The sequence below is a fragment of the Castor canadensis genome, chromosome 7 (assembly GCF_047511655.1).
Source record: "Castor canadensis chromosome 7, mCasCan1.hap1v2, whole genome shotgun sequence".
NCBI lineage: Eukaryota > Metazoa > Chordata > Mammalia > Rodentia > Castoridae > Castor > Castor canadensis.
In genome coordinates this window covers 62,019,549-62,045,328 of record NC_133392.1, presented here as the reverse complement: position 1 = coordinate 62,045,328, position 25,780 = coordinate 62,019,549, and the positions used below count along the sequence as shown (strand labels likewise).

At 53.9% G+C, this 25,780-nt stretch overlaps 2 protein-coding genes across 6 annotated transcripts in view; one reads left to right on the top strand and one right to left on the bottom strand.

Moving 5' to 3' along the window:
* Positions 1–25,780, bottom strand: part of Cdh23 (cadherin related 23) — a 382,861-nt gene that overhangs the window by 37,393 nt on the left and 319,688 nt on the right. The gene's annotated exons all lie outside the window — the stretch shown is intronic.
* On the top strand, positions 856–23,798 carry Vsir (V-set immunoregulatory receptor). 2 transcript variants are annotated; one of them, XM_020162245.2, is made up of 7 exons: positions 856–1,071; positions 9,308–9,736; positions 10,407–10,463; positions 15,375–15,482; positions 19,036–19,063; positions 20,063–20,256; positions 20,434–23,798. In XM_020162245.2, the coding sequence occupies exons 1-7, from the start codon at positions 990–992 to the stop codon at positions 20,469–20,471; spliced, it is 936 nt and encodes a 311-aa protein (XP_020017834.2). In that variant the 5' UTR covers positions 856–989; the 3' UTR covers positions 20,472–23,798. The 2 variants fall into 2 exon arrangements, with proteins under 2 accessions (XP_020017834.2, XP_020017824.2); XM_020162235.2 differs by having other exon boundaries at positions 20,060–20,256.

The following is a 25,780-nucleotide window of genomic DNA, read 5'->3' as shown; positions in this document are numbered from 1 at the left end:
GGCCAGGAACTCAGAATCATTAGGGGAGGGTTCTGTGGTCCCCCAAAACTCACAAGCAAGCTTGGGAGGGCAGAAGAGTCCAGGTGAAGGACCAATTGCTTGGTACCTCGGGCCTGGTGTAGTAGTCAAAGGGGGCGTGGCAGAAAGGACTGGAGGGGCCAGGCACACTGTGAGGGCTGAACCCTGAGGGATGACAAGAGTCTGGATGAGGGAAGAGGAGAGGAAGGCCTTGGGTTCCATACCAGTATCACGCCCCCCCTCCCCACCACACACACAAAAGGAGGAGGAGGAAGACAAGGCGGGAAGGGGGAGGGGGAGGAGGAGAAAAGAAAGGAAAAAGTGAGTCTGTGGACCAGGTACCAGAGGTGGGCAGAGCTGAGTGTGTGTTCTGGTGTGGGGATGTGCCAAGCTTGCTGTGTGCTCCCACACGTGTTCACATCTGTGTTTTTGACTGCACACACCGGTGCACCAGGGTGTCTCAGGCACTGAAGCTACAGTCAAACCCACTCCCACTTGCTTAGCTCATTACCAATGTCAGATTTCGTTAATTGATTCACTCATTTGTTTACTCCCTGGCTGGAGCTGAGCCCGCTGTAGGCTGCAGGACATAGGGTACAAATTCCTGCTCCCCAGACCACTCAAAGGCAGGAGGGTGAAGATCGCCAGGAGTGAGTGTCATGCTAGCTTACACGTAGAGTGACTTCTTAGATTGTGCAACTGGCCCTCCAGGCGAGCTGACCTTGGCCGGCCCTCCTATCTGCACGGAGCCCCGCCCGCAGGGCCCTGGAGACGCAGTGCCGCCCGCCGCCCCCAGGGGGCGCTGTGGAGCCCAGGAGCGCCTCGCCGCCCGCCCGCCGCGCTCGCTCGCTCCGCACTCGCTCCAGGCGGCCGCGTCCAGCCGGCTCCCTGCGCTCCGGCTCCCAGAGTTCTCCTGCACCCCGCGTCTGCTCGGCCCCGCCGTGCCAGACGCCGCTCCGCCCGACGGCGACATGGGCGTCCCCTCCATCCCAGAGGTCGGTGGCCGGTGCTGGGGGCCCCTGATCCTCGCCTTTTTTCTGGCTGCGTCCAGAGGTAAGGTCCGCAGGCAGCTGGGCGAAGAGCACTGGGAGAGCACAGCGGGTTGGGGCGCGGGACACAGGCGAAATAGGAGTGACCCGGGAGTGCTCTCAACTTGCTGTGACCTCTATTCCATCGCTGGGAGGCTGCTGGGACCACCTGGCAGGGTGCAGCAGCGCCTCTGCCCCAGCGGCATCGGGCACATCTGCGCTCTGACAGCTGTCCAAGCAGCAAGCAACGCTGTTCTTTGGGGACTGCCTGTCCGACCCTTCCTTGGCTCAGAGAGCCCAGGACACAGGTAGCAACTGTCCAGTAGGCAGCCTGCGGATCCAAACTTGATGGGGAGGACCAGGGAAAGTGTCAGTCATGAAGGGAGTCAGAACCCAGGTGGAGGGCTTTCCAGAGGGACCCAATGGCAGGTTTGAAGAAGGAAGGGAGAAGACGGGATAAGGGCGGAGGGTGGTGGGGGAAGGAGATTGTGAACCTGGAAGACACCCTAGAACAAACCGGGGAGGCTGTGAGCAGCGTGTTATCTCAGCGCTGGGAGTCTGGCCTGGGCCTCTGATAAGGAGGAGGGGTCCACAGCCCACAGACAGAACAGCCTAAGGGAGGCCAGAGTGGGATGTGGGGTAGTCCCAGCACCAAGGCCATGGCTCATGGCTGAACACGGCTTCCAGGAGCCAGGGACAGTGGCAGGCAGGAAGGCCACAGTGCCCCACCCACTTGGGGCCACTTGAATACCCCCACCCCAAGTTACCCCATGAGGCTCTTTCTCTTTTCTTGTCCCTCCCCTGTTCTCACTTGGCTGGAGTGGTCTCTGTTCAGTGGCCCCAATTTGGGAAACTGAGTCCTAGAGACGCATGCATAGGGATCTAGCCTGTGGATCATCCAGCAAGAGAGGCCCCGAGGGAGCTCAGAACCTTCACCTTATTTTACCTTCATAGCCAGGAGCCTCTACTCCCAGAGTGCTTGGCTACTGACACTACTTGGTGTGTGGGTCACCTCCCACTGGCCCAGCTTAGGGAGAAAGCTCATGTGGCTTTCATGAAAGTTGCTGGGAGAAATCTCTTAGCCTGGAGCTGCTCTGGCCTCAGTGTTAACTGAAGCCCAGGCACATTCCTAATGGATGTTCCTCCTCCTACCTGGTTTAGTGTGCAGTGGCTATCTGGGAGTGGGTATCTGGGAGTTGAGAAACTCACCAGGCTGCTGAATTGCTCAAGGTCAAAGCCTTTGTGCCTAAGAAAGTAAGAGGGAGGGGCTGGGGTTGTTCCAAGGAGAATGACAGTAGTCAATCAGGACCCTAGGAAACTCAGAAGACACCCCTTTCCTGGGCCTGACATAGGTTGGGATGGGGGAGGGGTGCTTCAGGAGCCAGGGCCCAGCAGACCCAAGGGTGCGGATCCTCCTTCTCCCCAGAAGCATGGCTAGGACTTGTGAAAGTTATTGTCCTTGCCTGTCCTTCCAGGCTGACTCAGGAGTCCCAAACTCAGGCCACATTCAAGCTCAGGGGTGGGTGGGTGCACTGGGTCAAGGGAGGGGTCACCCCATCTTCCCCTTCATGGTAAATGAAGCTACAGGGCCTTGTTGAGTAACCCAGGGCTCCAAGCTGACCCAGCAGCGGTCAGCTCTTAGGAAATCCATGAGCACTGCCCCGAGGCTAGAAGGGAGAGAAATTGCCTGGGACCAGGCTGTGGATGTGATGGAAGGCAGCTTCGCTCAGCACCATACCACCAATGTATACTGACGCCAGTCCAAGGGCGTTGAGGGGCCATCCACCCTATGCTGGGTCAGGGGCCAGAAATACCAAGGAGCCCCTCACCATGCTGGGCTGGTTGCTTCTGTTTGTCCTGAGCAGGGCAGAGGTTCCCTGCTGGGGCCTGACCTCCTTGGGAGAGGGTGGCCCAGGTAGGAGGTACTTAGCTGGGAAGCTACAGGGTATGAGATCTTAGGCCTGAGCAGGAGAAAGGAAGGAGGGTTGTCAGGGCTCATCTGGCCTGGTGTCAGTGACAGCCTCACACACTGAGCTTGACGCCCCACTTTCTAGGGCAACTATTGCCCCAGAACCAGTCTAGCCTCACCAGGGGTCAGCACTGACTTCTGATGCCCACAGATCTCCTTAGCTGGTATGGCTCAGCCATGACTTTCCTGATGGTGTGCCTGGGGACATGCCCTGCACGCAACTTTCCCAAAGGTTGGTTTTGGGAGTCAGTCAGACCTAGTTCGAATCCCAAGTTAGTCAACTACTGCTCTGTGACATGGACAAATTCTGAGCAAGCCCCTCCATCTCTAAAATGGGGGTGTGATTGTCCCTTCCTCAAAGACAGCTATGCAGAGCCTTTTCAAGAGTGTTCCTGGCTTCTGTGGACCACATGCTAAGGGCCCAGAGTCTCCCTCTCTCCGGGGAGTCATTCTTGCACCTGATCTCTACACTCAGTCTGTTTACTTCAGCTGACCATCCCCAAAGAGAGACATCTTGCCCACGGGGGTCATTCAGTAATGAAGCTGCTTTGCTGTTGGCCAAGCCCAGTTCCTTTAGCTTTTCTACACAGGGTTTCATCTCCTGAGGGGACCCAGGGTCCAGTCCCATCTCTGGGGCTCACTCATTGTGGGGCCCCAATTACATACTTCCCCCATCTGTGCAGTGTGCAGGCTGGGTGACGTGATCTCTGTGAGGCAGACTGCTCTTCTGAAGGCTGGTCACAAGATGAGGTTCCCTGGGCTCATTCGCTCATCACCTTTGGTCAGTAGTTGCCTTATTTTTCTTTAAATCTACTCATTGTTTTGTTTGAGTACGTAGTTTTGAAAAGGAAACTTTATATCACTGTCATAAGTGGAAAGCCTGCTCAAAATAGAACAAAATCATAAAAGTACATTGGAGGAAAACCAAATAAGGGCATTAAATTCTAGTTGGAAACTTTAGCCCTGGGGAAGGCTCTGAGTCTGAAACCTGCTGCTGAAATAAAGAAAAAAGAAAGGAGATTTGTATGTGGCCAAGAAAAAATTTTGAAGGTACAATGGCCACCTATGTCTAGGAGTTTCTTTTTGATGTAATCAGGACTGAGAGGAAATTGAAAAGGGAATAACCTTCTCTCTATATGATTCAATGTTATTTAATGTTGTAAAACCAAAAGTAAAACTACCTACATTATCAAAGCAGCCAGACAAGCTAGGCTCTCATTGGCCAGGACAGCTGCCCATCAGTGGGAAGGAGGTGGGACCTCCAGCCAGTCCCTGCCTACCTCTAGTCTCTAGAGAGTAGTCAGAGGGTGGCAGATCCCCCCAGAAGCCTGGGTTCAAGTTTTTGCTCGCCGCTTACTCTGTGAGACTCTTTAAACTCTCTTTCTGTTTTGGCTTCCTCATCTGTGAAATAAGACAGGATCCTAGCGCCTGCCGCATGGAGTGAGGAACTGATCTGCCAGTCCACATACAAGTGCTTAAAATGATGTCCAGCACAAAGTAGCTACCACCATGACCACAGGGGCCCCTGTCCTGATCGACAGTGGGGGAAGGGAGACTGGAACTTGAAGGGCAGGAGACTTAGGAAGTCTCCATGGCAGTTGCTGGCTGGGGCTGGTCATCCGGCTGCCCAAAGTCCTGTGGGTCTGGGCTGGAGTCATCCAGAGAAGCCTCCCCTGGGCAGGCCTGGACTGCTTCCCAGGCCCTCCCTAGGAGGCATACTGGCTGGAGCCTCCAGCCCCGGACACAGGGCCACTTTCCCAAGGTGCTGGAAGTGTGGCTTCCTCCCATAGAGCTCAGCTTCCCCTTCCCGGCTTCTCTTCCCTGTGAATGGACACTTCCTGCTGGGGCAGGTATCAATAAACACATCTGATGCCCTTTGTCCTCGCTGGCCAGAGAGCCCCATGGGCAGACTTGCTGGCTTCAGCCCTCAGTCTTCACTCCAGGGCACTTCCTTTTGCTTTGGACTAGGTCCTGCCTCTGTTTCCCTCTGTGCTCTGCAATCAGCCTTTTCCTTCAGCCCCCGAGGACCACCCTGGGGGGACAGGACCTGGTAGGGAGCTGGAACCAGTTCCCATGTCATTGAGGCCAGGGACTTGGTCTTTTTCATCTTGCGTGGAGCCTGCTGTTGCTGTTTACTTAGCTGGACAGAGTTCAGCTGTCTGGGTGGGGCCTCCGGGCCTGACTAATCACGCTGGGGACCCACCTCCAAAGACCCGGACGTTGCCTTGGTGACTGTGGGCAAAGCTCACGCCTGTTAGGGAAAATACTAAAGCTGTCCACACCCACACATAGTCATCTTGTACACGCCCACAGGGGCTCACCAGGGGCCTGCTGGGTGGAAAGAAGTGACAGTCACGAAAACTCATCCCCTGAGAGGATGCTAAACCAGAAAACCTTAACCCTGTACCTGGCCGGAAATTTTACCCAGAGGCTGAACCCCTCTTGTAGCCCAGGGCGCCAAAGCCAGAAAGGGCAGAAACAGCACAGAGTTCCCTTGAGGAACTGCCTTGGGCCTGGCTTATGTTAGAACCTTACTAAATATTTGTGGAATGAAGGAATGTTTTGATCTTGGGTTGGAGGCAGTATAAGGACAGTGGTACAGAGGGTAAGGGTCAATTTGGGGTCAGTTCCTTCTCTGAATAGCTGAAAGATGAGGTATCAGATCCACCCACTCTCTCTCTCTCTGTGTGTGTGTGTGTGTGTGTGTGTGTGTGGGTGGGTGGGTGTGTGTGTGTGTGTGTGTGGGTGTGGGGCAGGGTGGTCTTCCTGTCTGCAGCACTGGTGTATCCAAGGTGTGAATCTCAGCTCAGCCACAAAGGGCTGTGTGGCCTTGGGCAAGTCACTTGACTTCTCTGAATCTGTTTCTTCTTCTTTAAAATGGAGATGATAATCTCACATCAAGGGGTGTTAGGGGAATGGAATTAAAATGAGGCAGTATAAAGGACTCAGCAAGTGCCTAACACATAATACATAGACACAAGACAGCCCTCCCTTCCTGCCCCCAGGATTTCAGAGCTGAAGAGCCCTTGGGGCGTGGGGAGTCTCTCAAGTGAAATGAAGACAGGGAAGCCCGGACAAGGGTGGGTCCTGCTCAAGGCCACACGGCCAGAGCGCTGGGTCCCAGGGTTCTTGTTGCCCAGTCAGAACTGTAACTCTAAGGTCTGGAACTGTCCTAGTTTGCAGCATCCTTTCTCTAGTGGCCTCACTCAGCGGCAGGTGGGGCCAGGTGGAGGTGGGGCCTGACCCTAAAAGCAGCACTGTGGCTGAATAGTCCCCCCTGGCCCAGGCTCGGCCCCGGCCCAGGGCACTTTCCTGTCCCATATGCTCTTGGCCACTCTGGAGCCAGGAGCCTTCCTCTCCACCCACTGTCGCCGGCCTCGGACAATGACCCAGGTGTCCGAGAGGATCTGCTGCCGACAATAAGCAATATCCTCCCACCAAGTAATTACAATTCCAGCTGCATGTGGCCTGACAGTGCAGGACGGTGTGCAGGCACCTCTGTGTGGCTGGTGCCATGGCCCCAGTACTATGTCCTGGAGTGTCCTCCCAAAGACAGGCTGCTCTGGGCCTCAGACGCAACAAAGTGATGTTTCTGGCCCTCCTGTCTGCCCCCGGGACAAACTCTGTGTCCTCTTGGGCCACTCCTATCTGGCCCTTTGCTTTAACACTGAGTACAACCTCCCTGAAACAACAACAACAACAAAAAAACCCCAAAAAACAAAACCCTGGACCCCAGGGCAGATTTTGTTTTTCTAAAAGGGGAAGAGGTCTTTTGGGGACTGGTGGGGTGGAATGTGGGCACTGAACAATGCCCTGTCTCCTGCTGTCCCTCAGCCCTGCTCTCTCTGCGACCCGCTGTGGGCTTTTAAGGCAAGGTCCTCAGCTGGAAACCCTTCCCCCTGCAGGGTGCAGTCCTGGGTCTCAAACACCACTGCTTGTGCCCTGAGGACTGTCAGCCCGTCTGCCTGCCTGTGCACAAGGACAGCTTGTCTACCAAGGCCACACCTGGACACCTACCCAATCCATGCCTCTGTTCACTAAGTGACTGCCCCCCTCACCCGCCCCAGGCCTGGAGCTGGGCCACCTGACAGGCCCCAAGGCAGCCCCGGCAGGTGCTGCTGGACTGAATTTGGTTTTTGAGCCCTGGGGTGGCTCTGGGGCTGGAGATGATGTTAGGCAAAGGGAAAAGGACAGTGGCTAGGAGAGGTTCTGTCCCATGGCTGCTGGGGTAGCTACAGCACAGGGCAAGATAATGCCAGGGTCCACTCCTGGGTGGGTTTGGTTCTTCCTGGGAGCACCTGGGGAGTCCTTTCTCTAGGTACACCCTCATCCCCCAACTGTTTCTGGTATGGCCATGGTTTGGTGGTCACATCCAGTCCACATAGGCTTGTGAGAAAATGTCTGGGCTGGTGTGGACGAAGCCAGGGACATAGCTGGCTGTCTAGGGCTCTTCTTTCCCCATGCAGGGGAAGGATAACGGGTTAGCAGGTAGAAGAGAGTTGGCTAGTTCTTACTCTGCCAGGCTTCCACTGGGGTTTCTGGGTAGATAGATCCTCTCTGAGCCTGAGGGTCATTTATGTATCTTACAGATGAGATGGTCTTGGATAGTGGAGTCCCCACCTGCCTAGTCCAAGGGCTCATACTCCTGTGTCACAAAATCAAATGTCCATAGTGGTAGGCAAGTATGGTGACAGCATGAAGCAGGTAGAGGCATTAGGGAGTATAGGGGACTGTGGCATATAGGGAGCACTGGTACCCCATGAGGAGCACAGGCTGCAACTTAACTCCAGCCACCTTGTGGGAGAGCTGGTTTGATGTTCTTTTCTGATCTTCAAAGAGAAGCTAGGAGTTAGAATTTTTATATCAAATCCCTAGTTTTTAAATGATAGCACACTTTCGAACACTTTGAGAGGCAAATAAAAGGTCTACAGCTCAGACATGGCCTACAGGCTCCCAGCTTCTGAAATTTTCCTCCAGTAAGGTATCCAAGTGCCTGAGTTTAATTTTGGCTCTAATGCTTACTTGTCAATGGGTTACTGAATGTCAACGTGCACCTCAATTTCCTCATCAGTAAAATGGGAATAAAAACCAAGGCTTTCAGCTCTCTGGTGGATCCCAGCCTGTCCTAAGAGTCCTGGGCTCAAAGGATAGGGAAGAAATATCTGGAGAGGGGGTCTAGGCAATGTCCCTTGGCTGGGGCAATAAACAGGACATATCTGTTTGGATTCTGTACATATTTCCAAGCTCCTTCCTGTCTGCCCATCCTACAACAGCCCCAGATGTCAAGTGATAAGAAAACGACAGTAAGGGATGACAGCTGTCGCTGTCCCTCACAGGTCTGCAGAGGGCCTTAGGGCTCACGTCTGCATGTTCCTCTTTCTCTCATTCATTCTTCTCCCCACTCCGTGTTGTAGCGAATACCCTTCTCATTGCACGGGTGAGGAAACCAAGGCTTGCACAGCTAGAGAGGAGCAGGGACCACCGGGTATTCTGTTCTCAAAAGCCAGTGCTTTGGGGGAGTCAACCCAGTTAAATAGGGAGGACTGGAGGAGGGCAAAGAGGACTAGGACATTGTGTCATCCGTTCATTGAAAAAAGAACTAGAACGTGGTTCTACAGTTGGGAAGGAGGCATGTGTGTGGACGAGGTGGCCTTCCAAGATTTTCCTGTCCTGGTCCCTTAGACTCCTTGGTTTTTCTTGCTTCCCCATCACCGAGAGGTGCCTAGAGCACCATCTACTTGCTAAATCTTACCTATCATGTTCAAAGACCTGCCCTCCTTCGAGAAGGGCTCTGACCATCCCTCCCCAAGTCCCAGAAGCTTGATGTCTTTGCTGTGATGCTCCTGGGCCACCAGTGTAGGCCTGTCTGCCCAGCTAGGTCGTCAGCCCCCAAGGTGGGGGTGCAGAAGTTGGCACTGGCCCTATACTTGCAGATGCTCCACTAAGGAGAGAGAATGTCACATCCAATCCTCAGAGAGGGAAGGGGCGGAGGGTGCTGATGGCCCCTAGAAGACAAGATGGCCAAAGACAAAGAGCTGCTCTTCCAAATGGCCTTTCTGCTCTGCATCCCGCCTCCTACCTGATGGCACTGAACATGGAGCCGTCCTGGATGGGGCTACATGCTTGCAGTGGGGGCTGGGGTCAGTCAGTCCTCCAAGGCTCAGGAAGTCAGCTGACTTGCCTAGAGCCTGTGGCTGGGGAGTGGCTGAGGCCAAGGTTCCCTCCTGCTCTGGGGTACCAGGGAGTGGTAATCACTCAGACAGGTGATGGGGGCTTTCTTCTCTCTGAGCAGGTCTGGTGGCAGCCTTAAAGATTGCCACACCATATTCTCTGTATGTGTGTCCTGAGGGGCAGGACGTCACCCTCACCTGCAGGCTCCTGGGCCCCGTGTCCAAGGGACACGACGTGACCTTCTACAAGACGTGGTTCCGCAGTTTGCGGAGTGAATTGGAAGTGTGCTCTGAGCGCCGGCCCATCCGCAACCTCACCTTCCAAAACCTTCACCTGCACCATGGAAGCCACCAGTCCTCCAACACCAGCCAGGATCTGGCCCAGAGCCACGGCGTGGAGTCCACAGCTGACCACCATGGCAACTTTTCCATCACTATGCATAACCTGACCCTGTGGGACAGTGGCCTTTACTGCTGCCTGGTGGTGGAGGTCAGACATCACCACTCGGAGCACCGGGTCCACGGGGCCATGGAGCTGCAGGTGCAGCGAGGTGAGGCATCCTGCACGGATGGCCTGGGAGCCTCTGTTGTGAGAATGTGTGACACCCGGATGGGCTGTGTTTGAGGCTGGGTGAGTGACAGGGCACTGCAGCATAAGTGTGTGTGCACGCATGTGTGTGAGAAGAGGTGGCCATGTGTGGGGGTGTGGATGTGGTTAGCTGGTGTAACGAAGAGGGAGTGTGTCTGTGGCTCGGTTTGCAACAGTGGGACTTTTTCATGTGAGAGACTGGGAATGTGAATGCTCACGAGGACACCATGGCCATCAAGTTGTAGGTCACAGGGTGACTGATACGTGCTCTGGGCATGAGTAGATGGATGGCTAAAATATCTATAAGGAGAGAGAGAGAGAGAGAGAGAGAGAGAGAGAGAGAGAGAGAGAGAGAGAAAGTGTGTGTGTGTGTGTGTCCACGTCCAGCTGAGAACACAAGGGCAGATGGACTGGATAGAGGTGCGGGCACTGGCAGGTACCCACTTGCCCCTGGGGATGGCATGAGCACGGGCAGAGTGAGAACTGAGAACATGCCAGGGTGTGTGTGTGTGTGTGTGTGTGCACGCAGGCCCTAGTGTGCACTCCTGTGTTGGGAGGGAGCACAGCCTGGACAAGCCTCCCTGGCCCCTGAGCCTGACACCCACCTAATGGCCTTGTCTTTGCTCCCACAGGCAAAGACTCACCACCCAAATGCATCATGTATCCATCCTCCCCACAGGAGAGTGACAGTAAGGACCACCCCCTTGTCCCTTCTGGGTGCTCTGTTCTCTCTGTCTTCATCCTCGATCCAGACTCTGTTCTGAACTCTCACCCTAGGGTCCCGTTTCCTCCCCTGCTGCTCCTGTCCCTTTCGCCTCCTCCTTGTCTGCAGCCCAGAAGCCCATTCTCTGCTGGCTTGCTTCGGGGACCCTCCGTGAAGTAGGCATAGCTACCTTCACTCTTAAGACCTGGAAACAGGCTCAGAGAGGTGGCATATCTTGCCCAAACTCGCACAGTCCAGGGAACACAGCAAGATTTGGCTGCAGGCCTGCTCAGCTCTGCTCACTTCCCCTTCCATCCAGCTTGGGGAAGGAGACTGGATGCACAGAGCAGCGGGTGGCTGTAAGCTTCAGTGTTCACCCAGCACGACCCTGAGGGCAGGGACACTGTCTTCAGGGACAACTGAGTACACAAAGGTTGGGTGAGAATGCCCAGCAGCCTGGAGACAGCAAGCAAAGGGTACACATCCTAGGGCTGCCTCACTCTTCCGATAGGAGGGGGCAGTGGCTAGTATTTACCAGGTATCCAGTGAGGAATGGTCCCAGCCTAGGCCCTGGAGAGACAGAAGGGATACTGTCCCTGGTCTATAGAAGAACATGCACAGGGACCTAAACCAGAATGGGGACAGATGAACGACAGCCCCCAGCTAAGCCCCAACTCAAAGGCCATGGCAACTTTTGACTCAAACTAACTGAGTTTTTTCAAAAGAACAAACGGAACAGGAGCAAAATTAGAGCACACATTTCAATCTGAGCTGAATTTACCCCTCTACGGACACCACAGAGCTCCAGTGTCACCTTGGCACCAAGCCTCCACCACTATCCTTACTTCCTAATTGACCCCTTTCTTCCCACGCAGCAGCTCATGACTGTGGGCATGCACACATATGTGTACAGGACGGGGTGGCCCATCCGGTGGGGCCTAGGCAACATTCACTTCCCCATGGCTCCTCCACTCTGAACAAACACCCCAGTCCCACTTCTCCCTCTGTGAACTCTCCCAGAGCAGCCAGGCTCTGCTCCACTATTGTCACTGTGTCACATGTGGGCAAATGGAGGTTCAGGCTGGTGAAGGGACTTTGGTCTCTCAGATCCAGCACTGACAGGAGGTGTCAGAGCACTTGGCTCTCAGAGTGCACACCCTGCCTGAGGGCAGCCTGCCTTTGACCAACACGACTTTCCCTTCTCCTCTCCTCTCCTCTCCTTCTTTCTTTTCTGAGGATGGAACCCAGGCCTTGTGCACGCTAGGCAAATGCTCCATTGCTTGAGCCATGCCCCCAAGCCCTAACATAAGTTTCTGAAAATGTGCCATATGCCTGCAGTCTTGGGGACAGAGGCACAAGATGCCAGAGGAACAATGCCAGAGAGACCAGGTAAAAAATGGAGAGAGAGCAGAGGTCGGACAGGGTCATTTTGAGCAAAGGCAGAAGCCAGATTTTACATGAATCCTCTCAGTTTTAAAATGTTGGCAACTGAGCCAGGTGTGGTGGTGCATGCTTGTAATCCCAGCAGTGAGGAAGCTGAAGCAGGAGGATCTTGAGTTCAAGATCATGAGGAGGCTGAACAAAAAAATGTCGCCAACTAATAAAAAATTAAGTACTGTGTGGGCCATGATTGCGACCTGTCTATTCTGGTGAAAGGCAATTGGGTTAAGAGCTCACACCTTGAAACTGAGCAAAGTGTTTGACCTCTCTGTGCCTTAGTTTTACTCAGCTGTAAAATGTACTTACTTCCCAGGGTTGTTGAGACTAAAAAGAAGTACACCATGTGAAGTGTTGAGAACCATGCTGGCACAGAGCAGGTGCTACATGGGTATGGGCTATTATTACTTTTTTTTTTTTTGTGGGTTTGAACTCAAGACCTATTGTTTGCTAGGCAGGTGCTCTACCACTCAAGCCACTCCTCCAACCCCCCCCCCCACCGTTGCTACTTCTTGACGCCTACTTCAGGCCTAACATCCCAACTCAACTCATCCATCCCCTGTGCTGAGGCAGGGTGGCAGGAAGATGGTAGGAGATGGTGGACACAGTCCTGTTTCCTAATGCTTCTAGAGCCATTTGCTGGTGACCCACGTCACTGCTTAGCAGGCCCAAGGGCCAGCCACTGGGCACAGCTCTCTACTGTCGCCTACCTTTGGAAAGATCCCAACCTCTGGTCTCTCTCAGACAGAACTTGATGGTAGTCGCGGCACCTGATGGGTTGGTACTTCCAGCCAGGTTTTGTTTTCCTTCTCTAACTTCAGGACAAGTATCTAAATGTTATTGTTGGGATGAACATGCTCCCGTAGCTGGTCAATGACATAAGTGAAAGTCCAAGTCGGCTTCTGGCTGGAGGGTGGGTGGGGGAGTGACAGAGGGGAGAAAGACCAGCGAAGTAGAGCAGTCTCTACATTGCGTTGCTGAGGGGCTGTGGATTTTCCCTGACGCTGGGAAGGGAAGGGAAGGGAGTAGCAGTCTCTGTTTACCTTCCCCACCCTAACGCAGAGAGCATGCTGTCTGTTTTCCTCCAGCCTCCTCCCTGGGGCAGCTGAGCTCCCTCCTCCGTGCATACCCATGGGGTACCTGGCAGGCCCATTCTGCTGCGGTGTAAGAGACTGGCATACTTCCTAGTGTGGTGTTGGCAACTGCCTCTGCCAGGATCAATCTCTCTCCCAGGATGAGCCCAGCTCTGGAGAGGGATCAAGACCCCAATCTCTCAGTGGGTGTTAGCCCAGGCCTTGGGCATGCTTGGGCAAGGGATGTGGAACTGTGGCCAGGCTGGCTCTGCAGAGATACTCCCAGCCTCCGAGGGCACTGTGCTCACAGACCCGTCCCCCAAGCTCGGCCCCTGTCCCAGCCTCGACTGCCAGCCCAGCTTGTAAGGAAACCTCAGGTTCCAGAAGTGAAATCAAATCCTGATCCCTTAGAGGGACCACAAAAGGGGAACTTCCACCTGGAGCAAAGTGACTAGGTCTGGCCTCCCAGGCAGACTGAACTAGTGAGCACCTGGCATACTGCACACTCGTTGCTTAGTAACAGTGGGGAGGAGGCCCGCTTTGATGACCAGAAAGAACACTTTGCAACCATCTACTCAGATATGGCCCACAGCGCGGGGTCCTTTGATGGGGTTGAGAAATACTTAGCCATCTGAGTTACTGAATGCTTTTGCTTTCAATATTCCACATTAAAATGCAGCCCTGCTAAAATCTGCAGGGAACCTGCTTTAATGTGCAGCAGAACTTGCTTTGTAATTAGCCCAGCGACTGTTCCTCTACTGATGGGTACTTTGAAAGTGCTGCAAATGGTTCCTTCTCTTCTCCTGTGTGAACAATCCCCACCCCCAACAACAAGCTTGTTTGCACCACTGGGTTGTTTAGCCATACAATGAGATAAAAATGGCCTTTATTCCCAAATAAAGTACAAAGTCAACATTTAGACCACAGCCCGTCCTTCCCCCAAAGTTCTCTGGGGTGAAGTTGACATGGTGACAAGGGATCCCAGCCATCTTTTGGCTGAGGGAAAGGTTCAAATGGGGAAGGAAATGGGCTTACTCTGGTTTTGGTTCCGAGGGCTCGTCTGTTCCCAGCTAAACTCCCATCGTCAGCAGATGAACTAAAATAAATCAAACCTCCCATGCTGTCAGGATCGTGAAGTGGCACAGCATTTTCGGAGGGCAATTTTGCAATAACCTAAAAGAAAACGCAGACCGTGCTCCTGGGCGCAGCACTTTGGCACTGGGAATTTACATCCAGATGCCTTGTCCAAGTGAGCAGAGAACCAAGCAGAAGGGATTCCTTGCTACAAAACAAGTTATAATGGAAGATGGAAGCAAACAAAGTGTCCATCAGCAGGAGATATTTCAATAAATTAGGGGTGAGTTGTGCAGATGAAACCTTAAGCAGAATGAGATGGGTCTCTGTGCTGGTACAGAGAGATGCCTGAACTGTGCTGGTGGAAACTACGATGTTCTACGATCCCCTAGGATAAGACTAGAGCCAGATGGACAGACTAGGCACAGTGGACAGTGACGATCTCCTTGGAGGGAGTCCACGTCGAGGGGAAGGAGTACTCTCTCTCTCTCTCTGTCTCCCTTTCTCTCCCTCCCCGCTTCTCTGCAGTACTGGGGATTGAACTGAGGGCCTCAAGCATGCTAGACAAATGCTCTACCACTTGAGTCATAACTCCAGTTCTTTCATTTGTTTTGTTTTTGAGACAGGGTCTCCCTAACTTTGCAGGACTTGCTTTGAACTCTCCATCCTCTTGCCTCTGCCTCCTGAGTAGCTGGGATTTCAGGTGTGTACCACCAGGCCAGCTTCTAATTCTTGTCCCAAGGTTTCCCCCCATGACTTGTGTGTGAACCCAAGAGGCAGGGCTTCTCCTCCAGAGCTAAGGAGTCCCTCAAAAGGAAGACTAAGCTTTTTGTGGTAGTAAAACCTAACATGCCATTTTAACCATTATTAAGTGTACAATTTGGTGGCACATAACTGAATGACATTATTAATGTTACCTATCTATAGCCATTATCTATTTCTAAAACTTTTTCATCACTTGGGCTCCTTTTGACCTTGAACTCTGTGGCATGGAGGTCTGTGAAGGGCCTGCTTCCCTTTTTGTAGACAACCTGAAGCCCAGGGTGGTTCAGGTATCCCTTGTAGGCAGGATGAGGGGTCTATTCTCTCTTCTCCAGAGCTGCCTCAGCTGTAGCAACAGGGGTTGCTTCTCTGGGTCCACCTGCTGTCTTTGAAAGGTTTCCAGGCCTTCCAAGCCTCTGCAGGCCACTGAGAGTCTACATGTGGGGCCTTGCTTCTTGGCTTCTCCTTGGCTTCTCCTTCCCGGGCCTCAGTTTCCCTTGGGAGGAACAGCGGGAATGGGGCCTCCCATTGGTTGCCTCTTGCCCTTACAGACATCCTGGCTGCAGCCCTGGCCACAGGCGCCTGCATCGTGGGAATCCTCTGCCTCCCGCTCATTCTGCTGCTGGTCTACAAGCAGAGGCAGGTGGCCTCCCACCGCCGTGAGTACCTGCGCTGGGTGGGGTAGGACTGGGGGAGGGGACCTGCCTAGTCCTGTGTAGCCCCTGGGGTCAGCGAAGGCTCTAGGCATGTACTGTTCCTCTCCACCCCTTGCTACACCCCCTGCAAGGAGCTGGCTCCTCAGCTGAGAGAGGAGGGAAACCAGGCTCACTATTTCCGGGGCCTGAGTGCATGCCAGCTGCTTTGGTTCCCAGGCACTGCTGGCTTGGCACTCAACAAAAGTATCTATTGAATGAAAGAATAATCACATGGAGTGATAAGGACAGTTCAAATTAGTTTATAAAAATGCTGCCACTCAGAGATCCTTTGGGGACCTGTTTCAACGTATGGATGGGTTTGTTTTGTAATTAGTAGCAATTGCTGGGCTGGGACAAAATGACTTTTGAAGCATTGCAGGGGGTATCTTAGAGATGACTTAGTTGGGCCCTTTAATGTATGAGAAGCCTAGGGTCAGAGAGTGCTTCTAACTTAGTGAGCAAAGAGCCGGACTCAACCTCACAGCCTTCTGCCCTTGCTCTAACCAGGGAGAATACTCCCACCGCATAACAGAAGTGCCGACCAATATGCGCATCAGAGCAACAGCCCCTAACTGATGGGGCTGCAGTACCAGGCACAGTGCCAGGCCTGTTACATACTTTCCTCACTCAATCCTCGTAACAACCCTGGGAACTTGATACGACGTTTGTCCCCATTTTGCAGATGAGCAAACTGAGACCCAGAGAGGTTTCTGACTTGCCTAAGAAACCACACAGCAAATAAGTGGTGGAACCAGGCTTTAAGTTATGGCCACAAACACCTGTCACACCCCCTCTTTCTGGGCCCCACCTATGAGCCTTGGTCAGCCTGTATCCTCCAAGGGCAGAAGGGAGGTGTCCCTTGCTCTTGCAGCCCCTCCTCAGTCTCTTCCCCTCTGCCCAGCTGCAGAATGTAACCGAGGGAAGACTGCCGTCACCGGGTCACATCGATTTCTTCTGCCCCTATCAACCTGATGTGTCTTCCTGCCTCTTCTCCAGGAGGCCAAACCTGGAGCACCACAGTGGGTCACTTGGGGCTGTGGCCACCCAACTTAACTCTCGGGACTGCCTTGTTCTCTAATCCACCACAGCCTGCCCACAGGAATCCCTGAGGCTGGTGGTGGGGTGGGGCAGGTAATGGTATTATAACAGAAGAGGAACCACGGGGCTCAGCACAGGAGAGAAATGGCTTTAGATCTGCCATAAGCTGCAGCTCTTAGGCAGAGGAGCGTTCCTGTAGTGAGCAAGACGAGGAAGGAGCTGCCCAGCTTGGCTCAACTCCCATATACAGAGGGGCTGTCTGTCCACTGTGCCCAGACCATAGCACTGCCTTGTCATGTGGCCAGCACAGGGAACAGGAACTGGAAAATAAACACATTCTGGGTGGAGGATGCTGTGTATGCAGTGTGGGGCTGTGCACCCACCTTTGGGCTCAGTCTTCCTGGCAGGGTACCTGTTCTGCTTGTAGGGCCTATTGGGATAGGGATGGCTGGATGAAGAAAATCAGAGAGGGAGCCAGGTGTGGTGGCTTACGCCTGTAATCCTAGCTACTCCTGAGGCAGAGTTAGGGAGGATCACTGTATGAGGCAGCAAGCAGTGTGTGTGGGTGGGACTTCTTGAGACCCCATCTCAACCAGTAAAAAGCTGGGTGTGGCAGTACACTTCTGCCAGCCCAGCTATGTGGGAAGTGTAAATAGAAGGATCATGGTCAAGGCCAGCCTGGGCATAAATGGTGTGACTCTACTTGAAAAATAACCAAAGCAAAAGGGCTGGGGCTGGAGCACAGGTGGTAGAGCACCTGCCTAGCAAGCACGAGGCCCTGAGATCAAACCCCAGCATTGCCAAGAAAAAAAAAACAAAAAAAAACAGAGGGGACAACATCAGGCCAGAATGCTGTAGGGACAGCAGAGGACACGGGGCAGGGGCATCTCCTTCCACATACAATGACATCTTCAATCTAAGTGCTGGCTCCAAGGCTTCTTAGGAGGTTTCTAATCTGTCCCAGGATGACCCTGGTGAACTGGACGGGAAGAGGGGCCATGTGGGGACAAAGAGCCACCTACAGGTACACTGTGCCCCATGCTGAGTACCTCCCCCTGAGACTCTAAATGAGCCCTGTTTTTTGCAGGCAACCACTCTACAGCATGTAACCCCAGATGTGTTATGCTCAGTAACAGAGGGGAACAGTAATTTGTCTCTAACAAAAATACTTTTGAGGCCAGTCCCCTCTTAGCCTCCAAAAGAAAATAAAAGAATAAAAAAATTATCATCTGATTTCAGACTTAGGGATAGAGACAGGAGATGGCAGAGGGGACTACGCTAGAGAAACCAGGTACAACATGCTGAGGGCATCAAGATTGGGGTCATTGCTTGTGATGTGAATTCTAGAGGCAGCTAAGTCCCAGGCCGCAGGCAGAGATTGGCTGGAGTGGGCACAGGTCAGGGCAGTGTGCGTGGTGTACTCTGGGAAGGAAGCTCCAGGATTCCAGCATGGAAGGACTGTTCAGGAATGAGCCACGCTTAGGACCAAAGAAAATGAAGGCACTGGGGGAAATGCAGAAGGCAATTTGCTGAATGTGGACTCCTATCCAGTTGCACATTGTGACTCAGTTTCCCCAGTTCTCAAGTGGGCCATCATCCTTACCCCAGAGGGCAGCAGAGAGGAAGAGCTATTCATGAAGCCCCACACAGCTGCTGTGTAAACAGAAGCCAGGATGCTAGTAGATTTCAGAAACTTTTGTGTAACTTCCCCGGGTTTGTTCTGTGGTGGCGCCCCTCCCCCAGCACATTTCCCCATGTCATCAGCAGCAAAGCTCTGGTCTTTAATAGGAGAAGGATTTGTAGGAGGGGGTGGGGAGCTGCAAGAAAGAGGGAAGTTGGGGTGCCCGCATCTGGTTGGTGGCCGGTTTTGGGGGTATGGAACCCCAAGTCTAGGGCGACAAAGCAGCAGCTAGAATGAGGCACACAGAGAGGGTGGAATGCCTGGGGAGCAAGGGCGTACTCAGACTCCTAAGGTTCCCTGAGAGAGGTCACCTGCTAGGTCATGTGGAGGATGGGGAGAAAGGACCCCGTAATTGGGAACTAGCACTGAGCACTCCACCCAGTAGTAAGTCATGGCTAACGACCAAAATGGGCCAATGTCCCAACAGGAAGCCACAATTAGCAAATGCAGGAGCCAGGCCTTTGGTTGACACTATGCCCTGAAGGTGCTTCGTAGCCAGGCTGTAAGGGAAAGTGTTACTGTCTTTGGTTTCCTGGTGGCAAGTGTCCCGCATGCTTGGAAAATGCAGACTGAGTTTCACTTATCAACAAAGTGGACCTGTTATTGGGGCCCACCTGCTGGGTAAAAACACTCAGCAATGCCCTACAGGCCTCTGGAGGGAACTCAGTGGAGTCCAGGAACGGACAGAGTCCTGTCTGGGCACGCTCCTTGTCCTCAAGGGTCCTCTGCCTGCAGGGATAGGGCTGTTGTCTCGGGAAGACTTCCTGCCTGTGACCAGATTCTCTTGTCTGTCCCTAGGAGCCCAGGAATTGGTGCGGATGGACAGGTAAGGCCCATGGAGACCTGGAGAAAACTTCCTGGGCCAGCTGGCAGGGAGGGGACATTTCTGTACTGTAGGCCCCTGTTTGGCTGCACAGGCCAGCTGGTCAGAAGAGCACCTGTCTCCTGTGGCTCCTCCTGAAGCTGACACATCTGCACTGGTCAGCTTCTTCCTGTCCCCCTCACCCAGCCAACTGAGCCCTGGTTCTGCTCCAATGTACTGACCACCGCCTTCAGGCCTCAGTCTGTCCTGAAGAGGGACAGGGAGGGAGAAAGCAGCTGACCTGGGGAAGATGCTGAAAGATACAAAGGAGGCCAGTGATCCAGGCCTAGCCCTAGCCTCACAGCTGGAGGATGGCTCTGCCCTGCAGGGTGCTCCAAGAGAAAGCTGTCATGTAGTCAGGGCACAAAAGAGATGCTGACAGGCTCAGGGTGGGCAGCAGTTGGGGAGGGGTGGACAGGGATTACATCTGTGTTCTGGGAAGGAAGCTGGCCTGCAGTCTTGCTGGGAGGATGGACTCGGGAAGGAGCTACACTCATGTCTTGGCCACAGTCCGAAACACCAAATCCAGCGCTCCTTTGCATGTGTGAAGGGAACAATTTACAAGACAGGTCACAGGAAGGCCTGTCAGTGATTCTGCTAGAACCTCAGAAGTTAGTCCTCTCCCAACTGGGAAGAGAAGAGAGCCCTTTAGCTCAAACAGGTTTTGGAGACACTCAACACTAATGCCATTTACCCTCACCCCCAAACAGCAGAAGCCTTTGCTTTGGGATTGCTCTGACTGTCCTGATGGTCAGATCACAGGAGGAACTGTGGTCAGTTCCCTTGGCTCAGGACAGGTGGGACAGTACAGCCAAGCCTTTGCCAGAGGCCTGGCTCCTCCCTGCTTGCTGGGAGATGCTGCTGAGGCTTGGAGGAGGGAAAAGGAGAGAAAAGAGGGGGAGGCAGGGAGGGCAGAGGCCATGTTTCAGGCAGCACAGCTGACCAGTTCTGCTTCCCCAGCAGCAATACTCAAGGAATTGAAAACCCCGGCTTTGAAGCCTGTGCTCCCTTCCAGGGGATGCCCGAGGTCAAGGCCCGGCACCCCCTGTCCTACGTGGCCCAGCGGCAGCCTTCAGAGTCTGGGCGCCACCTGCTCTCTGAGCCCAGCACCCCTCTCTCTCCTCCAGGTCCTGGAGATGTGTTCTTTCCATCCCTGGGTGAGTAATTCCTGACCTTCACAGCACCTTGATTGCAAAGGTCATAACCTTCTGGGGTCATGCAAGGGGCTTTCCCTTGGTAGTCCTCATAGTCTGAACGTTCTGGAGTGGGAGGTGAACGACACAGGAATGCCCCCCGCCTGCCCCAATTCATTTTGCCTCTCCTTTCCTTTTCAGAACCAGTCCCTGACTCCCCAAATTCTGAGACCGTCTAGATCAGCTGGGGAACAGTGGGCAGTGGTGACTGGATCTGGGACAGGTGCATATGAGTCAGGCTGGCCCTTGAAGTGATCTCCTTGGCCTTCGCCTTGGCTCTGGCTCCCTCCCTCCTGCTTGGAGCCTAGACTTTGTCTTACCCCTGATGCCTAGACCGTCCACCCCTGTGGATGCTACGTGGGGGGAAGCAAGAAGATGCTGGATTGCTTATCCCTGTCTCAATGTTGGGATGCTGGATTCTCCCTAGAGGCCTAAAATTCACCAGCTACAGATGCCAAGTGACCTACATCCTAAGAAATCCCAGAATTTCCAGCTCTACGGTAGCCTCTCTCTCTAGGACAGAGTCTTGGGACCTGGCAGCACAGATAGGATGAGCTAGTTTCCCAGTGCCACCTCCCAGGCCTGAAACACAGGACAAAATGTGGAGACTCCTGCCCACTGTGGTTAGCCTGGTTCCCCTGTTTTGTCTGAGGCTGCTCCTCTGTTGACTTTACTCTGTACCCATGGGACTCTGGAGCCATGGGGGCTTTTGCAGTTGCCTTCTACCAGCAATCTGAGAATCTGCCAGCAGGTTAAGCAAATATGGGGCTGCTATTGCCTCATTCTGGTCCCCAGAGTTCAGTGGCCAGAGGCCCCAAAACAGGAAGTGCTTGTTAGGGCCGAGTGGCCACTGTGAGCCAATTGGTGTCTTAGGCAATTTGAGGCCAGGCCAGAGGTTGTGCCACCTGGCCATAGAGGGAGAGGGAAGGTGGGTGGGGCCTTCTGGGAGGGGAGTAGAGGGGTCTCCTTCCTGTCCTTCAGTCCACTACCCCCACTGCCCTGTGGGGGTGATCACATAGTGTCTTGTCCACACTGGGACACTTCTGAGTACAAAAAGGGATACTATTAAAAACTATACGGGGTAATAGGTACAAACCCTGTGCTGGGCCTGGAAGCCCCAGGTTTAAATCTCTGCTTAAGATGTACCTGGGGCCATAGGAAAGCCTCCTCCCATGGCCTTTGGTCTTCTCGTCCATACAATGTGGGCCTAGTCACATCCTTACCTTAGAGTGACCTGGCAGGTGGGGGTTGGGGTGGACAGGATTTGTTTTTGCTCTGCTCCTGGACTCTCAGATGCCACCCGTGGCGGACCATGACCTGGCTTCATTTTCATACATGTGTAAGGGGTACCTGTTGTGTGACTGCTGATGAAGGACTTTAAAGCACGGGAGAGGAGGGGCCAGTTGCTAGGGGGGTAGAAACAGGGCAGGTGGTGCCTGAGAGCGAGGAGGGGTAAGACTGTGCAAGTGGCTTCCAGCCCCCAGCAGGACAAGGGCCTGGCACTGGAGGAACAGAGTTCTAACCTGGGCATCATCTTCCAGCAGCCTCCGCTGGCGCTGCTGAGCTGGGCCTGGATGCTGCAAGCCAGGACTGTGGATCAGACCCAGGGTCCACAGGCAAGGTGAAAGCCATGAGTGCCTGGGGATGGGGGTGGAGGGCAAGGGAAGCAGCTCTAGGCTGCACAGCAGCAGGGAACTGTGGGTGGCCAGCCCCAAGGACATGGGTGCTGTAGGCCTCCTGCTGTGCATGGGGCTGAGGAGAAAGCACAGAACTTTCCACAGGAGTAGTATCTGCAGTGGCCAGGACACCCAACCCTGGCTCCTGCTTTGTCCCTTAGGTCCCCTCTTCTACTCCATCTGCTGCCATGGATCCTCAGTGCAGCTGCCACAGAACCTGCTGTTCTCACAGCAAATCAAGCTCCCCTGAGTAGGACTGGGGAGACAGCAGCTGTTCTGTGGCAGGGCTATGCTGCCCCTAGGGTCGAAGGACAAACCCACAGACCAGACTCCGGAAGTGTGGCTTATACCCTGGGGATGCTGGCCTGGGCTTAGCCCTCAGCTTTGGACTTTGATGTAGAGACAACTTCTAAGAATTTGGCTGTCAGACCCCTGGCCTGGCTGCTTCTGTGTGAGGGGAGGAGGCCCCAGCAGAACAGCTACCCACTTCCTGCCCAGCTTCCTCCTGCATGGCTCGGTTCTCCTCTTCTCTGGACCCTGCAAGTGAACATGGCTCAGCTTCGTGGTTTCCTGTTTTCAGTAAAATTTATTGTGAGTTCCAGGCTCCATCTTTATCCATGGACCCTGCCTGCAGTGGCCTACGGATGCCTCCCTGCTGTAACCAGGGAGGAGCAGGAATACAGTGGGGTACCTCTGAGATACCAGTCCTGGTGGCTGTGGGCTAGAGGGTCTGGGACATAGCAGGGGCTGCTCAACATACCAGAGGATTACTGGTGGTTGCTGTTGGTCAGGCAGGTCTGTACTAGAGGAATCTGTAGCCACCAACTCTGGGGTGGGCATGAAGGACCGCTGGGATTTGCTTTTCTAGAGACCAGTCCTGAGGCTGCCTCCTCTCCTGCCTGGCCAGGGCTTCCCCTGTATCTTGACATCTGGGCCCTGGCAGAGGGCAAATCCATGGCCTTCTTCAGGGGGTACTCTGGGGAGGGAAGACTCCATAGAAGGCTGCCTATCTGGGGGCTGCAGAGGGCTTGTCACCCCCATCAACCTGGGCACTAGAGCCCTGCCTCTGGGAAGAGGGCTTCCAGGTGTCACTCCAGGGAAGGCTTGGCTGTGCTGGGGGCTGGGCTAAGATTTGCTCAAGGAACTGCAATAAGTGAAAGAGGAACCAGGGTTGTCAACCAGGATGGTGGCTGCAAAGCTCTCTTGAAAGACCCAGCCCAGCTGAGTGCCTGTCCCAACCCATAGAGAGTGCTGGCAGTCTGGCCCATCTGCTGAGCAGCCCCTGCTTTGCATTGTCACTTCTCTTCTGGAACCCCATGAGTGCTGTGTCTCCCTAACTACTCTGTGAGTTCCAGGAGGGTGGGGCCCAGTAACAGTCTGGCCTTGGGCCTGGTTGCAGATACACAGAGCCACTAGGCGATGGGCCTGCAACCAGACCCATGGCTGTGTGAGGTCTCTTCAATGGCAGTAAAGCCCTGTCTTTGTGCAGACATTTCACCTTGTTTTACAGTTCTGATCTATTGGTATGGCTTTCTGGAATAGATGGGGAGTGGGATTCTGATGTATTAATATAGCTTAGTGAGAAAGTACTGAGATTGGCTAGCAATGCCTGCCTTGGGCAGAGGAAGAGAACGTGGTAGTATGTGTACCTTCTTACCTGTTGTTAAAATACTCTATGACTTCCAAAATTCTTCCACATGTGTCATTACTTGTTTGACCCACTTCATCCTGAGAGGCTCTACTGTCCCCATTCAATGCATAGGGAAACTAAAGGTTTGGAAAAGCTTGTGTTTTGGTAAAACAAGTAAATGTGAGACTAATGCTTGGGTCCCCTGCTTCCAGGTCTGGTCTCCTCCCTTCACTGAACTGAATGGCATTTATAGACCAAGGTCTGGTGTGGCTCTCACCTTGGACTTGCCTACAGTACACACTAGTGCCCTGAGAGATGAACCTGTGGCCACAAGTCCATGGTTCCACTTCACTCCACACCTGCCTGCCCTGACCTCATGGGTCCAGAGACCCAGCTGCTAATGTGTAAGCTCATTCTACACCAGTGAGTGTCACCCCCTTCCTGCCTGGCAACCATGAAGCCACAGGACTCCTGGTAGGCGCAGTGGCCCATGGGTTGCTTCAGGGGTCGGGAAAGAGAGACACCCTCCACTGACCACTGAGCCCCAGGGTCTCTTGGAGGCTCTCAGCCAGCTGTATGTGTAACATCTGAGCTGCAAATGGTCCCTCGGGAAGCAAGGGGAAGGCCTGTTTGGTGTGGGTACAGACTCAGGGCCAGGCTGGGGTCCTGAGCCCAGCCTGGGGAAGCAGTAGCAGATACCAGGATGATCAACAGAGAGTCCTCCACCCTAAAGACATGTGGGAGCTTCCCAGGGCAGTGTCCCCAGCTCACAGGCCACCCTGGGGCCACAGCTGAGGCTCTGTGAATCAGAAGTGAGTGGTAAAAATTTTCTCCTCTTTTTGCAGTCTTCAAAGCCAGAGTTTGTTATCTGGGGGCACTCTCCTACTGGCTGCAATTCATGTGGCAGGGAGGCTGTGACAGGCTCTCCCTCTGTCCCTCCCCACCAAGGTGCCTCTGGGGCTGAGGCTCAGCTCTTGACCTCCCACTTGTCTTTCGTCCTTCCTCCCCGGACCCAGCCCTTCCTCTTGCAGGCCCAGCCCTTCCTCCCTGATGGCCACTTAGGCCTCTCCCTAGTCCCAGCTTCCTGGATTGTGGCTTAGAGCTAGCAGAAGGCTGGAACTGTGCAATGACTTCCCATAGTCTTGTGGCACGTCATTGTGTGGTAGGCTTGGGGCCATCCCGGATGTCCTTTGTAGCCCAGCTGTTTCTGGCCTGGGTGACACAAGCTGAAGACTGGGTGGAGGCAGGCTAAGCTGTGTTCAGGAATGCCTGGATCTCAGAAAATGTGGCAGAGAGGGCCAGGGAGAAAAGAAGAGGGTGGGGGTGGGGGGTTTCCATATAGGATTTCTTTGGACTTTTTGGAAGGTCCTGCCAACCAACTCCCAGGCCCTATGCTTAATAAGCCTCATCGTTTAAGACAGGGATACCAATGACACCTGCTCTAGAAAGCCTTTCTGGCTTTTAGAGTGTAAACTCTGTCCCATGGCCTTCCCATCAGACCACAGGCTCCAGGAGGACAGATCTGGGCCAACTCATCTCTGGCTTCCTAGCCACTAGCATGGGTCTCATTATTGCTGAATGAATGAACCAATGGCTGTTACCACCCTTGTCCTCAGGGAGGTTTGTTCCAAACCAGCACTGGCTGGTTTAAAACCAGTGGCACTAGAGGATACATGCTGACCTGCTGGATTCTCTGGACAAATCTGTGCAGAGCCACACCACCCTCCTACCCCTTTCCTGGAACCTTAGCTGGCTGATCTGCTGCTGCTCTGGGTTCTGAAAGCTCTAGGAGCAGTTGGGATGTCTTCTTCCTCGTGTGCCCATCCTGTGAGGTCTACTCAAGGGCAGAGAAGGGCCTTGCTCTGGAAGCCTCCTGCTAAGCTCAGACCTTGGGGACAATAATGACCCTGGGGTTCATTGCCCAGATGTGGGGTCCGGTCAGTGGAAGCGAATCTTCAAGGATCTGGTGCTCTTTGGATGCAAATGCAAATCATGGCAGGTATGGGCTTCAGGGTGTCGGCTTGCCAGCTCTGCCCTTCTCCATCCTCAGCTAGGCCACAGGGAATGGGAGACTTTGGGAATGCAGTGGGACCAGCCCAGATAGAATGGGCCCAGGAGGGTATATAGTTAGACAGCCTGGCTGATGCTGAATTGTTGCCCAGGACTGATTGCCTGCAGCTTC

Excerpts from the sequence above, each read along its gene's own strand:
- Vsir (XM_020162235.2), top strand. The coding sequence starts at position 990 with ATGGGCGTCCCCTCCATCCCAGAGGTCGGTGGCCGGTGCTGGGGGCCC. Across the intron at positions 10,464-15,374 it reads CTCCCCACAGGAGAGTGACA|ACATCCTGGCTGCAGCCCTG; the intron begins GTAAGGACCACC and ends TTGCCCTTACAG. Across the intron at positions 15,483-19,035 it reads GCAGGTGGCCTCCCACCGCC|GAGCCCAGGAATTGGTGCGG; the intron begins GTGAGTACCTGC and ends GTCTGTCCCTAG.